The 13814-nt window shown below is 41.0% G+C and overlaps 1 protein-coding gene across 1 annotated transcript in view; it reads right to left on the bottom strand.

The window, feature by feature from the left end:
- The window catches only part of NELL1 (neural EGFL like 1), a 910256-nt gene that overhangs the window by 599950 nt on the left and 296492 nt on the right, over positions 1-13814 (bottom strand). The window contains exon 12 of the mRNA XM_054969963.1: positions 11178-11306. Within this exon, the coding sequence (XP_054825938.1) occupies positions 11178-11306 (129 nt within the window). The remainder of the gene's footprint in view (positions 1-11177; positions 11307-13814) is intronic.

Genomic DNA, 13814 nt, shown 5'->3' with positions numbered 1-13814 from the left:
ATTAGCATATCAAGCACCAACCCATATGCAAAAGAACCTCCTCAGGATACAGTGAAGCATTAGCATTCCACACCCTGGGAAACTATTACAGGATGACGCAACCCAAACCCACTTTCCTGAGTAGATATAAATTACCTGCGAACATCTTCTCCACAGTTTGATACTGAGAGATCTCTGTCTTTTGGTGCTACACCTCTGAAGATGCCAGTCACAGCTGCTGGTGAAACGTCATGAACTACAATGCCAAGACCACGGCAATACAGCCCAGAAAATCCACAACAACCATCAAATCCAATTTATTTAAATATAACAATGCAACTATGAAAAATGTTCCCAAAGCTATCAATTGTGGTTCATTAACCAATGTCCCCAGGGCAGAATCTGACTCACAATCCACTTTGTAGAGGGTGCCGACAGTACTGTGGGTTCATCCAGAGGCTCACCTGGAGCAGAGTCCAGATACCCAGAAGGCCTTCCTGCAGCAGTAGGAACTGTTCTCATGAAGATGCTGGATGAATCCTCAAACTTGTTTGTTGCCCTAGGAGCAGTTGCCCTTTCCTCCTGGCAAGACGAAGTGGGGCAGCTCTGTACTAGGTGCTGACCTATACCAGGCAATGAAGAGTTCAGCTGTCAGCAATTCCTGCTCTTTGCTCTTTCCAGCTTCTTCAAGTCTTCCCAACCACCAAAGCTCTCCCAGGGAGAAGCAGTCAATTTTTACCAGCCAGCAGTTTCAGCTCTGTATCCTTTTTGGATCCAAAGCCTGGAAACAAGTTTTGCCTTGCAAAGAACACTAGCTTCAGTGCATCTCCCCATGTCCTTTCAGCAAGTCTAGTCCTGCTTTATACCACCTCTTTTAGTTATGTTGGCCCTTTCAAAAGCATGCCCCATGAGCCTGTGCTAAACATGCAAATTGATACAAGCCTATGTACACACCAGCTATCTGTTAGTCAGGTCAGGCGTAAGATCTAAGTATCTGCAGTCTACTAATCAGACCTAGGCATAAACCCTTCTTTCAGTACAGGCCCCCACCAAACATTAGTTTGCCTTCCCAGCAAACTGTAACTGCATCCACCCCTGCCCAAACCCAAGTAACTAAAGTTTTCAATAGTTAACAGGCCATGTTTCCCTGATTGACCATCTGAGGATAAACAATGTCCTCTTCTCTGACTGGACTTCGGGTGAGCACGTGGGATTGGTTCCTAGACACAGTCATACTAGCATTGGAATGTCCTGTGATGGTTTTTGAGGAACCCACAGCTGGTTCATGAGAGTCAATAGTGTCATTTAGGTGGTGTAAGAAATGTTGAATGTTGATGTTGAAATTCATTGGCCACAGTGTGGGCAGCTTCTGTTGTCATGGCAGTATCGCCCCCTGAGTCACTCACAGCAGATTCAAGATGACTGGTATCACCAAAATCATTCAAGGCAGCAGATAATGGTGAGGGAAAATGTACCCCTAGTATGAATGGCTCTGCTTCTGCATTCGGAGGACAGGATACCTTACTCTTTTTGGCTGCATCGCTTGGGGGCATCCCTTCCAGCAGATCTACTTGTCTCGGCCACATCTCATTCCCCAAGGTAGGTCCTTAAAACCCATCATCCTCAGATTCAGAGGTATCATCATTCCGTCCACTGTGCAAATGCTGAGCTGGCAGGTTCCTTTGGCTCCTCAGTGTCATGTTAATATTTGTTCTCCTGGCACCCTGAGTTCCACTCAGTTGTAGCTGTCCAACTGGAAGCAAGTGATTTCTGTGAAGGGTTTTCACAGGCTCATCACTATCTTCAGGTTTGACCTTACAGACTGGCAATGTTTTCAGATTATCTACTACAATATATGACAGTGCCTTCCATTGATCAACTTGTGCTTTCCAGGGATGCCTAGGTATCTGATCAGCACCCGGTTCCCTTGTAAGAGTTTGTGTGCCACACTTGAACATCATAGCGATGGTTGTTGCGATCAATGTTTTTCTGGGCTGCTGCTGTGGCTAGCCGATAGGCCTCCTGCAACAGTTGCCTCATCTTTTCCACATATTGGAGATGAGTCCACATATCATCTCTGTCCCCAGATACTCCGAAGCACAGATCTATTGGAAGTCTAGGCTCTCTCTCAAACATCAGGATGTATGGGGCAAACTTGGTGGAGTCATTGTGAACTGCATTGTAAGCATGTAATAGGAAGGATATATGTTGATTTCATTTGATCTTTTGTTCAGGTTGCAGGGTCCCCAAAATATTGAGCAGAGTACGATTGAATCTTTCTGGTTGTGGGCTGCCCTGAGGATGATAGGAGGTTGTTTTTGACTTTGTAATTACTTCCAAACTCAACACTTCCTTGAACAGTCTACTTTCAAAAGAAGAATTGACTGAAGAATGTGAATAAATGAGCGGATTGGGAAGGGCACTTTAGGATCATTTTGCCTCTGAATTATTCCCTGTAAATGTACTTAGCCCCATCCAGTTTCAGAGCCTGTGTAGGGGAAATATGTTTAAAACTCCAATGTAGTAGTCTCCTATGCATCGACGTTTTCTGCATAACAGCTACTTCTGCCCTTAAATGATGTACAAAAGTGTAAGTATACCTGGTATCATATTAAAAAAGGCAAAAGCTACATCATCAAGAGTTGACAGCACCACTTGAGACTAGGAGGCTAAAACATGCACATATAAAAGATGTGCTGTGTTCAAGTAATATAACAATAAGGATCCAAAGTCTGGAAGTTCAAAGTTAATGGTCCAGCACATTCTGAATTATGATGCTATTATTCTCAGATACATCATAAGAGATAGGAAAACCTGGATATCTCAAAAGAAATTATTTAAAATGCCATTTCCATTTCAATTTTTTTAAAGCAATGGAACATTTCAGCTCATTACAACAGCATGAGACTTATCCACTAGTTCTCCCTGTCTCCAGAGTGCCTTTCAAACCACTCCAGTGATATTTGTGTGTTCATTTATATGGCTAACATTAGATACCATGCCGAACCCTGCTCTCAAATGAATTCTGGATGCAATCCGAAACCAATGCAGCAAGCTTGCTGTGCTCTCAGTTCAACATAGAATTTTTTTACAAAAAAACCCTCCTACTTTTATTTTGTGATGTGTAGCACACATCACATGAGAAAATGAGTCTGACTGCAATACTCTGTTTCTTTAACAATTTTAAGACAGCAAAATATTATACAAAAATGATGGCCAATAACCTGATGATAGTGTTGCCTATTCCTTTTCCTCTCCCCTCAACACCAGCAGCAAAGCAGAGCTGGAATTTTATTAGATATGGAGATGCCCTTACATATAAAGGCATTCAACAAGGCATGGTGCTAAAATAGTTTGGTGGAGTGTTTGGTGGTATGAATACATTAGATTTCTCCCCCTCAAAAAATACGAACCATAAAAACTAGGTACTTCTACAGAGGTCCTGGTTCTTAAGGTTATCTGATGGAGGGTCACACACTACAATTTTATCATGTTATTTCAGTGCTACCCACAACCAAATTAATGATACGGCAAGGCTTTTTCTAAATTACTGCCTTTGTATTTTCCAAACAACATTGTCAGATTTTGCCAGTGTTGTCCAAAAACATGCAACGACTCTTTCCCCATAGAATTCCATTTTGGAAAAAAAACCCCACAGAGTGGAAACCTTATGTTAGGGCAGATTCTAAGCAGCTACATGGTTCATCAAGTACTAATGAACATTATGAGAAACAGAAAACTGGTACAGTGATATCCCTAGAAGGTTATCTGTAAATTAGAAAACATTGCAATCTGCTTCAGCCTCCCTGCTTGCCACTTAAAACATCTTCCCACTCAGCTTCCCTGATTTCAGTACTGCTAAACATTGTTCCTATTCTAAGAAGTTAGGATGTTTGTAAAGATTCCAGGCCATCACAACAGCAATATTGTAAGCAGTAGCCCCCCCTCCCCAGTCGAAATAAAAGGCAGAGACCAGGTTTGGGTATAAACAAGAGCCATTTTATTAATTATAACATACCCTGATTGTGGCAAGGGTTCTAACTGCAGTTCAGGTCAAGCTCTGGAGTCCCCCTGGACCTCCACCTTGACCTGTCTGGGCAAGCCCCTGCTGCCCCAGGGGTGTTCCTTCCAAAGGATGGCTGGGACCTGGCAGCCAGGCAAGTGGTTCCCCTTTAAAGCTCCAACTTCCAACAGCTGTGGAGCCTAGGGGTGGCCTTGGCCAGGAGTCCCACCAGGCAGTCTGCACTCACAGCTGGAAGCCATATAGCCTTGCCAGCCACTCCTGACAGACCCCAATTCCCAACTAATGGGAATATGCCAAGGGGGTCACCGGCCCACTTATTCTCATCCTATCCTGCCAGTGACTGAACTATTTACAACACCACCACACCCAATTATTCAATACCTCCCACAGTGCAAGGAAGGCAAAAAACAACTCCCCTGTAGTGTTAATTAGGAGAGAAGAAAAAATTCCTACCTGGCCCTGATAAACAGCAACGGGCTATTCCTGCACTACATGTAAGGAGAGGTGGGTGGGCCGAGCACAAGGTGCCGAATGAAGGCCAGAAGAGCAGAGCCAGCCTATAAGCCCTCGGCTCTGCCCCCAGGAAATCCTCAAATGCCCAGGAAAAGGTGAGCAGCCTTTTCCTCTTCCAGATATTAGGAAAATATTCTGTTATTATTTCCTAACAAAAGGACAATCACTATATCAAAATATGCGTGAAAAATTCATACAGTGTGCAAACAGTGCATTCATATACTTAAATTGTTTCTAAGAATGTCCTTTTCTCACAGTCCAATCCATGCAGGGAACTCCATGCCCCGCTCCGATCCTCTTTGGAACAAGGCAAGTACTCCGTGGGTAGAAGAGATGGTAAGTATGAATCACTTAAGGTTCTTAATGTATTTTATATCTTTTCTTCTCTTTTCTTTTCATACAGATATCTTCCCAGATGTTATTTATGGTGTCCAACCAATTCTTGCAGTAACTGCTTAGGATTTCACTGTTAGAGGAGCAAATCTCTGACATATGCAAGCTTAGTGTATGATTTTTCAATGGTTGATTTAGATAATCCTCTTACATTAATAGAAGGGTAACTCTTTAAACAACTGATTTGTCAAATCCTGGATACTCTCAACTGTATCCCTTCACTGATCTTTTTTCACTTTCTCATTAATACTGCTCATTATTATCTTAGTACCTTGTATTTTCAAACCTATTCTCTTTTTCCACAAGCTATCTACTACTATCAAACAGAATGACCAGACCCAGACTTCCTCCTTTTCCTCTACAGAAATTTAGATTGGCTAAAGACAAGAGAAGTCATTTAAAATCCACAGAGACCTTGGAAGTATTGCAATTAGTCTGCACCAAAAGGAATCTGTAAGTTTAAAGAGAATGAAAACTTCCATGACACCTAATAACTTATTCAGTTTCAAAATATTTAGGTGTGTGCACTGAAATAATTTCAGTTTCAGGGAACTATGTACCATTACTGTTTTTTTTTTTAAGACGGGGCATTGCCAGCTTAAATCTAATCCATTTTTCCCCATTATCACGAGTTTCAGCCTCATTCTTTGCAATGAGGGCTTCCAGGCACTTTGTGACAGCTGTTTTTGCACTTAACAGCACCAAAATCATACAGAACACAGTCTTCTTTCTAAACCATATTCACTTAGTTTATCTTTAGTTACACTACACACATACACAGCAATGGGCTCTGAAGAAGGCAAATATCACCCCATGCACACCATGTTGGGAAACTGACTGACAAAGGGGTAACGAGGCAGTTGCAAAATTAAAAACATTCCTGCTTCATGTTCACTTTTTTCTTTATGCCAACTAATTATTACCTTTGCATCCTGCTGTTGCCTGTCGGTTTTATGTTTCTTTGTGCTTTGCAGTTTTGTTCCCACAATGAGGGAATGTTCTTGCATTAATTGCCCCCAATCTCCATTGCCCAAGTGCAGGCAGGCAGTATGATTGCATGACCCTACCACCACCTAAACAAACTAGTTTTTCCCCCACAAGTTTTCCTTTTCCTGTAGGCAGGCAGGATAGTTTTTGAAAGGGCAGAGTAGTCAAATGGCTCACAGGATGGGGGGGGGGGGTTAAACCTAAACAGGTCTACTCAGATGTAAGTTTTATTTTCTTTAATAGTGCTTACTTCCAGAGAAGTTTCTTTAGAATTGCAACCTATGAGTAAAGCATTCTGGGGCTTTTATCAAATTTGACTGATTGAACAGACCACTTGCAACTCCTCCCTCCCAGTGGCACTTTTCTTCACAGTGACCAACCGTCTAACTGCCATCATGAGAGTAGGGGAGACAGATCAGGGCCTGGGTAACACTACAGAACAAATCATGATGGACCCTAAACCAGTCCACACATATGTAAGTCCCATGTTCTTCATGTGCCTAATCCCAGGGAAGTAACTTTAGAATTGCAGCCTATGGCTGAAGTCTGTACATTCCCCCTTCTAAACATTTCCAAAGCCAATAGGTAAGGAGAGGTCTTAATAATGCAACAGTTCTCTCCCCTTGGGATCCAATTGATGAACACTGTTAAGGAAAATGAGATGCTGCCATGAGGGCCCAATGCCTGACTGCTGCTGCTGCTGCTGTGAGGTAAGAACCAAAACGAAACACACAAACTTTTTGGTGGGAGGATGTTATAATTTGAATCTGAGGATTTGGTTCACTGTTCTGGAACCTGCTTTAACAAAATGAAACAGCAATTTCCAGCTTGTTTGTTTGTTTTGGACACCCTAATGGTATTGTTTTAAATATGTCCAAAACCATTTCCCTTATAATGCTGCAAACTTGTCACATTTTTTTACATTGCCAACAATCTTTTTTCAACCTTGTGACCATGAGATAATGGACATGATAATTCACATTTAAAGACTGATTTTTTTAAACATCCTTGTTGTGCACTAATATGCATAAATGTTGGGCTTTAAAAAGTAATTGCAGAATTACTTTAAATACTCTTTCAAGTATAGTGCACTAATGAATATTAAAAGAATGTTTAAGATCTTATTACTTTGCATCAATATATGTACATACCTGGATTTTAAAAAATCTGCACATTTTGTTAACAAAGGAAAAGTTCTGTGCTTCTTGCATGATTCTCCCTTACCATGCAAAAAAGTAGCAAAACAAACTGTTTTTCAAGGCATAGGAAACTATTTGAAAACCTCACCCCTGCTCAGTTTTGGCTTAGCAATAATTACAATTTCAGCTAATTGGTGCAGCTAAAAGCTTACCAATGTCACTCCTACCCATTCTGATTATTTCCAGGCAAATCAATTTTCATCCAAAAATACTGTAGAAAAAATGTAACAAACAAGCCTCTATCAAGTTAAAAAAATCCAACCTAAATAGATTTCAAAGATGTTATTTTAATTAAATTTTGCAAATGCAAATAAATAAATTAAATTAAAAAGTACAAGCAGATGAAGTGACAAACATATTTAGAGTATGCAGTAGCAATGGCATGTTAGATTGCTGCTGCCAATAATTCTCATTATCTTCTATTGTTGTGAACTGGGTCCTTGTAACATCTAATAATTATGACTCACTCTCTGCAGTTCACGGAGTTTTCTTGATACACTGTCTCTGCTTGTAGTTCATGACTTGGCTGAAGGGGACTTTCCTTTTACTACCCATTTCCTTTGCCAACCACACACTACCAGTTCTATCTTGTCTGAGTAAAATTAGTGCTGGCTCTCCCACTTTAGTTCATCATCTAAAAGCTTTTCATAAACCTTAAGCTGTCCAAGTTAGGGCAACCTTTCTTCTTCTTTTTTTTCTTCACACAGAGGATTCTCAGTCTGACCTTCCTTCATCAGATTCCAAGCTTCAACTCTCTGACAATCCTGTCAGCACTAATTTGTTACCTTCTCACTGGCCAATCACAGAGGGGAGAAGCAGCCTGTCAATCATCCTCCCTGCAGGTAGTTGTTTTAACCCTTTACCTCTCACTCTGGATGCAGCATTTGGTAATCCTTGCCTTAAAAACCCATTCAGTCACAGAGAACAGGGTTATAACTTATGACTTTAGTAGAAGAATAATTCCTGTTCAGTGTCTGGAAAGGGGTCTTTGGTTCTGTGGAGTACCCTGGGTCTGGAGGGTAAGGGAAAGAGTGTTGTGTTGAAGTCAGAACACCTAAGTTGTGAAGTGAAATCTATGAAAGAACTTTGTTTAAGTAACTTAAGTCTGAAACTACCAACCTTTCACTTCTAAGGTCTGCAAATATTTGAGACTAAGCTTTAAGAAGACTATTGTGCCTAATGCTTGTGAAGTATTCTGTTAAACAAACTTATCTCAGCTTTCCTTTCCCTGCCTATCTACATACCACCCCTGCCTTCTGAATAAACCTGCTGTTATCTTCTTGACCTTTACTTAGCCTCTAGTGCCATATCATTTTAATGAAAATGTGGGCTTCTGCTTTTCTCCTACTTAATTTTGGGCTGGGATATAAGCCAGAATGTCAGTCCTTGGCAGTTAGATCCCTTAGTTCTCCATAGCAAACACACAAGTGATTTGGTTGAAGTTACATTTATTATAGATCCATCAGTTCAGGTTGATCAGACAGTGGAATTGGCAGAAGTGACATGTAGAGGAAAAGCATGGTTAGTTATAAAGGGAAGTCCCAACTCCCAGGTTAGTAGCCCAGTGAAATTCTGGCGTGAATGCCAGAGACAAAAAGTAGCAAAGTTTAGTCTATGATATGCAACAATATCAAATGAGGAATGAAATCATCATTGTTTTCATGGCAAATACGATTCAGTCTAGTGGCATTTGGCTCCAAGGCTATTTGCTGTTAAAGTGAAAGTGTTTAACTTCAAAGGAGAGATAACACAGTCAGCTTCTAAACAACAGGCCTTGAAAGGCCCTCCAAACTCTTCACAGTTTCAGAGGTCTAATGGGCAGCATACAACATCCCATGACATGTATTGCAGGCTGGCATACATTATACAGATATGTATATGTTTTTTTAAGTGTGGGGGGGGGGGAAAGGAATTCTAAGTTACACCCAGATATACTCTATCAGGGATTTCCCAGCCCCTGTAAATGACCTTGTCTGCTTTGGAGAGAAAATCTACCTCACAGTGGGGTAGTCAGCAAGCAGGCACACCATAATGACATTAATTAAACAACACAATTCTTAGAAGAGTTACATCCTTATAAGCATCCATGAACTTCAAAGGACTTAGAAAGGTGTAACCCTGCTTAGGAATCCATTGTAAAATTCTCTCACAGGGTTTATTCATATGATGGACCAGTAATACTGTGACACCTAATATTAGTAGCATAGTTTGTCCCACATTTGTACATACTATACATTCTCACTTCATGCTTGTACATTAAGAAATGGCTTTTCAGAACAGCAAGATCAGGTAAGGATAGCTGACGTCCTCAAATTTCTTTTTACTAAACATTCCCATAGTCTTATCTCCCTGTTCCTGCAATACATTTAACTGCTTGTCAAGTATGTCACTTCTTCTCCATCTCTGATATAAATGGAACAAAGTATCTCAGAAATAAATCTTTAAAATGCAGTATTTCTAAAAAAATGAAGAGCTTCATGATGGTCAAGCTCATAAACACTGGTGTCACAATACAAGAAAGCAAAAATAGTTTAAGGCAAAGTAACATATGCCAGTTTATCACATTATTAGATGTACAATGCAAAACCGCTAGAAGGCACCTTGATTCCTTCCAAATTGAATCAATAATATATTGTCTCTAAAAATTAATAGGGGACAATGCTTCTTAACACTTCTATATCATGTCAAAAAGAAGCAAAAGCTTATATCATCTGTGAAGTGTACATATACTCCTTGTGCAAGAAACAGAGAGAGGTTAAGCTCAGGTTGTTCTCTAGAAGAGAAGAAAGAGAAGTAGAATCATTATCCCCCCCCCCCCCACACACACACACATACTTTTTGTCCCTTCGGGCTAACAAACATAAGTTACTCAGGCTTCCTCTCGAAACAGATGCTACAAGAATTTGTCAGTTATGGGTTTAATTCAACACATAGGATCTCACAGCATCAAAAAACTTGCACACTTTTTGAAGAACTGAGATTGTGTCTGTGAGAGTTTTTTTTTAAAAAAAAATTATTTTATTTTACTCTTACTGCAGCCTAAAAAAATTACAAGTGGACAGAGAGGGAACAAGCCCACGGGAAGCCCATCGGGCATAAACACAAACAGAGTCTATTGTAGATTCCTATGCAAAATCTTGTGTCGAACAAGCAAATTCCTGGAACCTCCCAGATGAAAAGGGAGCGTCACCGTTTGAAATGAGGAACAAACTCTCAAACCACGCCCAATCTGGGGCTGGCTAAACGCTGCAGATTTCGTAGCACCTTCATCAGGAGCGTGTTGTTCGCTTCATTATGGGAGGAACAAACTTAATCCAATGTTAATTCATCATCAATCTTTGAAGCCCGGAGCACAATGGCTGAGTTTACTGAGTTTACAAACTCAGGTGTGACCTTCAGCAGTGAAAAGCATGGTTGATGGCATCCCTGCACATCTGCCTATCATAACAACTGTTACTGAATGACAGCTGATCCAGTTTGATCAAAGAAAGCAAGAAAGAGGGGAATGTTCAATCTGGCTAAAATTACTAGTTAAATTTGCTAAGGTGCAATCCATCATGGTTGTGTAAGAAACAGAAATGTTTTGCAAGTATCCACAGCAACACCAGAGTCACAGACTCAGAGGCTGCCTTCCATACACAGAGGTAGAGAGAAGAAACTTTTGTAACCTTCACACCCTTGGAGATGCCATTTGCAGTCATACTAATTCATGATAATACACCGATGAAGTATTGTTTTGGTATTTCAGATTATAAAAATCACCATTACTCAATACACTGTGCTTAGTATCAGCCTAAGCAGCAGTATTATTACCATCTACTCATTTTTAAGACAATTATAACCAGGATAGCACTTTAACATGCTAAGAAGCAAGTAACCTTCCATGGATTTCAACTTCAGAATGAACTTTCCATCTCACTAAATCAGCTGAACTTTCTACAAATAAAATCAAATGAGGACATTATCATTTACACGACCATGAAGATAGGACTTCATAATGAGACACTTTGCTTTGCTTTTTTTTCAAAAGAACATTTTGCACTAGACAGCAATCAAGTTACTTTGCTGAACAAATTATTTACCTTCACAATAAGCTGAATCTCCTTGGACAGAGACATAACCACTCTTGCATTCACAAGTAGCTCTTGTGTTCCAGTTTCTGCACTCTGAGTTTTCACCACACTGGTGTCCTTGCGCACAAAAATTATGACCTGAAATATGAATCACTGTATCAGAATGTAGCAGTGAAAAGCCTAATAATAAATTATCACAATTGGTTACCTATATATTTGTACATCTCACTGTTTTCCTTACCTTTCCCTTGAAAATACCATTTACTAGGAATGTGAAAAAATTGGTACATTTTTTAATGAGTCAGATTCTTTCATATCAGAAATAAAACTACTAAGATTAGGAAATCAATCCAAGAATTGTCTCCAGTGGTTTCAATGGGAAACACATCGATTTATAACTTCACCCCTGCAATTAATCTGAAATCACACGTAGTCAACAATGATGATCTGGACTCTATCATTTGGTGTATGTGTTTACACTGTATAGGATGGGGGAATGAAACAGACTGTCTCTATCTCACTGCCGTGGGGATACGTGGGTTTGACTTGCACTGGCTGATATCTTTTCTCCATGGTCGGGGACAGAGGGTAGCTCTGGGGGAGCAGACATCACCATGCTACCCATTGGTATGTAGTGTCCCTCAGGGGGCAATAATCTTCCCTATGCTATTTAACATTTATATGTGCCCCCTCACCCAATTGGCTCAGAGTTTTGGTTTGGGGTGTCACCAATATGCAGCTGACACCCAGTCATATGTACTGTTAAGGTGTTTGGACGGATGCCACCCCAGACATTTTGGCCTGGGCTTTTAGAGCTGTGACTGGATGATTGAAACAGTCAACTGAAGCTGCATTCCGCAAAGATGGAGGTTCTGTATTTGGGCCATGGGCCAACGAGTTTGGGAATTCAGCTCTCATCCTTAGATGGGGTACTGTTGGCACCCATGCCTATGGTGAGGATCTTGGGCATGGTTCTGGATGCCTCCTTCTTAATGGAGGCCCAGGTCACAGCAGTTGTCAGATCAGCATTTTTCTATATCTACCAGACCAAGCAGCTTATTCCCTATCTCGTACCCCACAACCTAGCTAAAGTGATCCAGGTAACAGTCATCTCCAGATTAGATTACTGCAACTCGCTGTATGCAAGGGCTGCCCTAGCGACTGATCCAGAAATTACAATTTCACTGGAAATCCAGTTAGGATGCATGTAAGATCTATTCTGTGTCAGCTGCAGTGGCTTCTGGTCAAGTTCAAGGTACTGGTTATGATGTTTAAAGCTCTTAGCGGACTGGGACCAACATACCTGTGGGACCTTCTCTCACCATATGTTTCCCAGAGAGCACTTTGTTCTGTTGACAAACACCTTCTGGTGGCCCTTGGCCCCAGGAATGTTTGCATAGCCTTGACTAGAGTCTGGTGGAATTTCCTCTCCATCGAAACTAGGGCCCTGAGAGACTTGTCACAGTTCCGCAGGGCCTGTAAGATGGAGATGTTCTGCCAGGCCTATGGTTGTAACAGAAGCTTGGCAAACTGTCTGACTGGACCCCTGCCCCCCCCCCCCGCTGACATCTCTGGTACACCTATTATTAATATCATATATCATCTGCCTGCCCTACCCCACAACATCTTGAGTGATGGGGTGTATTGTGAACTCTGATAGCCATCTTGGGTAACCTGTTTTAACTTGATAATGTGACTGTTTTTATTTCTATGTACTTTATTTTAAATTGTTTTATTGTTACTAGTGCTGTAACCAGCCTTGAACTCGCTTGTGGGGAGGGTGAGTAAAAATCAAATCAAAAAAATTAAATTAATTAAACCATCCCCCCCTCCAAATATATCTTCTGGACAGAGCCATAGGCTACTGTCAGCAGGAAGAATTCCTGTGGGGGCTGCCTCTGTTTTCTCAACCCTGCTGTCCTGCTTGCTATTAGTGCAAGCAAAGAGGTTTGCAGAAGGGAACAGTTCTGTCTCCTCCAAACTGGGCAGAGACAGAAGCAATGCTTTAGATTTCTGCATTGCAAAAGGAAGAGGAGAAACAGCTTGTCTCTCTCCTTTTCTGTAGAGCCCAAGCTGATAGCTTTGGGGGGGTAGGGGAAATCAGCTGGGTTTCTGGTCATCCACTCAAATTTCTAGGATGGGAGATCAGAAAAAATGAACTCCCAGTTGATCAGGTGGGAGTCAGCTGCGATTCACCACTCTAAAAAACTTTTCTGGCTTACAGAGCAAAATTCCTCTTGCAGATGGCCACAAGTAGCTCTTTTATGAAAATATCTCTATATTCCATCATCTACTCCCAGCATAAAGCACCAAGACAGAAAGGGGATGGGAGATTCTACTTCCTCAGCACACTACTCAACACAGGAAAGGGAGAAAAAGGAAGTATGCCAATTACTTAAGCACAGATATATTACCTATACGGTGTGCAGTGCTAGTAACTTCAAAATATTACAATAGTTATTACAACAGTGTAAGTGAATCCAATTTAAACACGGGGAGAGAGAAAAAGTCCCAATATATAATGTTCAGAATTATTCCTTCAGGAACTTGCTCACGTCGCCGGGAGATACCGATGCCAACAAGAATTGATAGATGGCATCCAAAGTTGAGAAGAAAGAGGTGGCAACGAGCTATACCGGACTATTT

Source organism: Eublepharis macularius, chromosome 2 (genome assembly GCF_028583425.1).
Source record: "Eublepharis macularius isolate TG4126 chromosome 2, MPM_Emac_v1.0, whole genome shotgun sequence".
In the NCBI taxonomy this organism is placed as follows: domain Eukaryota; kingdom Metazoa; phylum Chordata; class Lepidosauria; order Squamata; family Eublepharidae; genus Eublepharis; species Eublepharis macularius.
This window is presented reverse-complemented; position numbering and strand designations above follow the sequence as displayed.